Source organism: Arachis duranensis, chromosome 7, assembly GCF_000817695.3.
Source record: "Arachis duranensis cultivar V14167 chromosome 7, aradu.V14167.gnm2.J7QH, whole genome shotgun sequence".
In the NCBI taxonomy this organism is placed as follows: domain Eukaryota; kingdom Viridiplantae; phylum Streptophyta; class Magnoliopsida; order Fabales; family Fabaceae; genus Arachis; species Arachis duranensis.
The window spans coordinates 74,596,956-74,600,525 of NC_029778.3; the positions used below are offsets into that span (position 1 = coordinate 74,596,956).

General features: G+C 31.6%; 1 protein-coding gene across 1 annotated transcript; it reads left to right on the top strand.

Moving 5' to 3' along the window:
* Positions 1–3,012: 3,012 nt before the first annotated feature.
* LOC110273625 (mitogen-activated protein kinase kinase kinase 20-like) lies at positions 3,013–3,570 on the top strand. Its single transcript, XM_021126838.1, has one exon. It carries the CDS (start codon positions 3,013–3,015, stop codon positions 3,568–3,570), a length of 558 nt encoding a protein of 185 aa, XP_020982497.1.

Genomic DNA, 3,570 nt, shown 5'->3' on the forward strand with positions numbered 1-3,570 from the left:
TAGTTATACACATTTTCACACTACTATATATACTAAATTTTATTTTTAGAAGTCATAATACCTCGCTACCTCTGTTTTATTACTTAAGCATAAGACTCTCTGTGGTAGAGTGTTATAGTAGAGCTGCGGTCGCCTGGCCGCAAATGGTGCGGCGATCAGAGCTCCAGATCAAAAGTTATTTGGATTTGAATCAAATCAAGGGTTTGGAGTTGGGGTTCTTTGTTCTTCTCTTCCCCAAGAGTGTTTCAGCATATGTAGTTTTTGAGTGGGGAAGGAAGGGATGTTGCCTTTCATTAATGAGCCATTGGGAGGCCCAATATGGGCCCGATTCGGCATGTTTAGCCCAATCTCGGGCCAAATTTTTTAAAATTAGTGTCAAAATTCTTTTCTTAATTAGCTCTACCTCATTAAACTATAAAATCTCGGCCCAATCTAACATTGTGTTGCTGTTGCAAGAGTTTTTGTCACCTTGCTCTGGTTTTCTGCTTTCACGTTGTATCTTTCTTTTTCAATTATGTGCCCTGAGTTTACACTCTCTACTAATATATTTAGAGAAGTCAATTCATGACCTAGTGTAAAGAAAATTTTATATAGTTGAGAATTTTTATCATGTTCTAATTAAAAAGGTGGGTGATTGTTTTATCGTGTTTGTAGGTAGGAATGGTGATGGTGATATTATACAATGAAAATTTTCAGAAACTACTTGGATGTAAAAGCAACTCTACTATAGTTACATGGTTCTATCTTGTACGTGATTTTATCGCCATGCTTAATTACTTAATACATTATGAAATGAAATTAATATTTCAAGAATTTTGGATTATGATGGAGGACATGTAGAAGAGAGGCAGATCAAGAAAAAGCACAAATAATATAAGTCATGTCATTCATTGATTCATTGAAGTTGGGTCTCACTTTTTTCTTGTTGCTTTGCTTCACTATATTTCTTTCCCATCATTGCATAATTTTTTTTCATGGCAGTGCACAGATCGTTAACGATTGAGCTCGTGTTCGTTACTGCATGATTCCAGCATTCCAGGAGACATTGAAAGTCTTCACTTACAATGTTTAGCTCTAACTAGTGAAGTTGCAGAGGAGGTTGAAAGCTATTAACAACCAATCCTTTGATTGAACACACGATGAAATGTTAATTCTAAGTGTTAATTCTATGTATTTTTTGTTATTTTACATTGTTAAATTTCTTTGTTCTATCCTATATGTATAGATGTTGAATTTATTTCATATATATAAAAGAAAATATTTTTTATTGCCAAATTTGATATAATTATAATAAAATGTAGAATATAACTTTTTAATTGGAATCTTCATAGTTAGCCACAGTTAAAACCATGGCAAATTTGTTGTGGCCAATAATTTTTTTTGTTTCATCATGGGATTTAGCCACGATTAAAACCGTGGCTAATTTTTGTTATGTTGTGGCTAAGTTAAGTTCTTTACAATTCTTGAAATTGTGGCTAAAAGCCAAAAAACCGTGACAAATCATAAATGCAACACCCCGAATGGCCACAGTTCTGTTTTCATGGCTGTTGTGTTAGTCAAAATTTTTTAGGTTTTAGCCACGGTTTTAACTATAGCTAAACACCATGTTTGTTGTTTTTTATATCAAGAGCTCTCTCTTGTAGTGATATCACAAGTCATAAGATGCATGAGATGGAGATGAAAGAAAAAACGGACATGTTAGATGTAATGTATACTATTGTACCTTCTTGATGAGCATTGGTTTTGTACCGAATTCTTTAGTAACATGTACATACTCAAGATGATGCTTTATTACTCTTTTCACTCAATTGTAAATTTTGTATTAATCAAGAACTCTTTGCAAAATTAGCACCTAGAGCTAACATATAAACTCAGCAGTGAAAGCAAGAGAGTCCAAATCATATGAGGTTAATCACAAAAACTCATCTCTTCATATTTTAAAACAAAAAATGATAGAACCAATATTCATTGGCTGTTAGGTGCTTTTTTTGTTTATGAAACCTAACCATAAACCTTAAACTATCCTCAGATTCAATGAATATTTCAATGCAATCACCACGTAGAAACATATAAACCAATATGTATCTCCTAGAATTCTTAATACTTAAAAATAATAAAGGAAAAAAATGATAGGCACAATTAATGGATATTTTTTATATAAATAAAAAATTATTATTTCTAAAAAACTATTTTTTTGGGATAATATATGCAGTTCGTCTAATAAGCAAGCAACCTAAACTAGTTTGTCCAATGACCAGACACTCTGCTCTTCAATTATTGGAAATTAAAATACTAATCATAATTAATCATATAAATATAGCAAAATGAGTACATTTATTTTTATCAAATTAAATTAAATCACTAATTTAAATTATATCATCTATTTGAATTTTGGATAATCAAACTAGACTAAATAAGTAGATGGATAGATCGATTTGCAAATGAAATATTTGGTTGACGTTTAAACCTTAAAAGAAATTATGGAGATCATAGTAGACATAAATACTATGAAACAAAGGCAAAGATTTTGAAATTAAATTATCTCTATTTCATAACCTTTTTAACTAACAAATTCTTATAATCCTTAAGAAAATAGGGATAGAGATATTTATTTCACTTTTTATTTGGGTTTAAAAATTAAAGTTGGTTTAAAATTGTCATAAGATAGAGATATTTCAAGATTTTTGAATTTGTTTTTTGGTTTAAATTATTCCTACTGACACTGTCTTTATATTTTCTATTATATATGCAAACAAAAATATTATCTTGCTGCTAATGAAATCTACTCGTTCAAATGATAAAAAGTAATTAATATAAATAGCACAAGCTATAACAAACTTAGTAATAATTAATAGAACACAAAACGACACAATTCATAATCCACAAGAAAAGCCAAAAGAACTAGCCTACTGTAGGTACTTCAAAATTTGTATATTGATAAATAATATTATTTGATCACTGTATACATGTAACATTTGATGTTGATACAGGAGTAAGAAAAATCAATCAAAGATGAGTAGTTTACAATGGAAGAAACTGAAGGTCTTGGGAGCGGGTTCTTATGGTATTGTTTATCTTGCAATTGTTATTGATATACAAACACCGTATCAGAGCTTCATTGCTATGAAGAGCTCCATTCCCAGATTGGCATTCTCATTGAAGAAAGAAGAACAGATTTTCAAATCATTGTGCGAAGGTGAAAGCAGTGGTTGCCAAGAAATCATTCGAGGCTTTCGAACTGAGATCATGGTAGAGAACGAGCAGTACTTTATCAATCTTCTATTGAAGTATGCACGCATGATTGTTAAAGGGCTTTCGCATATTCATGGCAAAGGAATCGTCCACTGTCACCTCAAGTCAGAGAACATTCTTCTGTTTCCTTTACTGGACAAAGAGAGTGTAAACTGTCAATTGAAGATTGTGGATTTCGAATTATCTAAGACCAAAAAGGAGAAAGCAGATGTTGAGGTTTGGAAGTCCAAGTCTAGAGGTATGCAGTCGTACTTGTCGCCGGAGCATTTTTCGGGCATAATGATGCTCCGAGGGATATATGAGCACTTAGTTGCATAG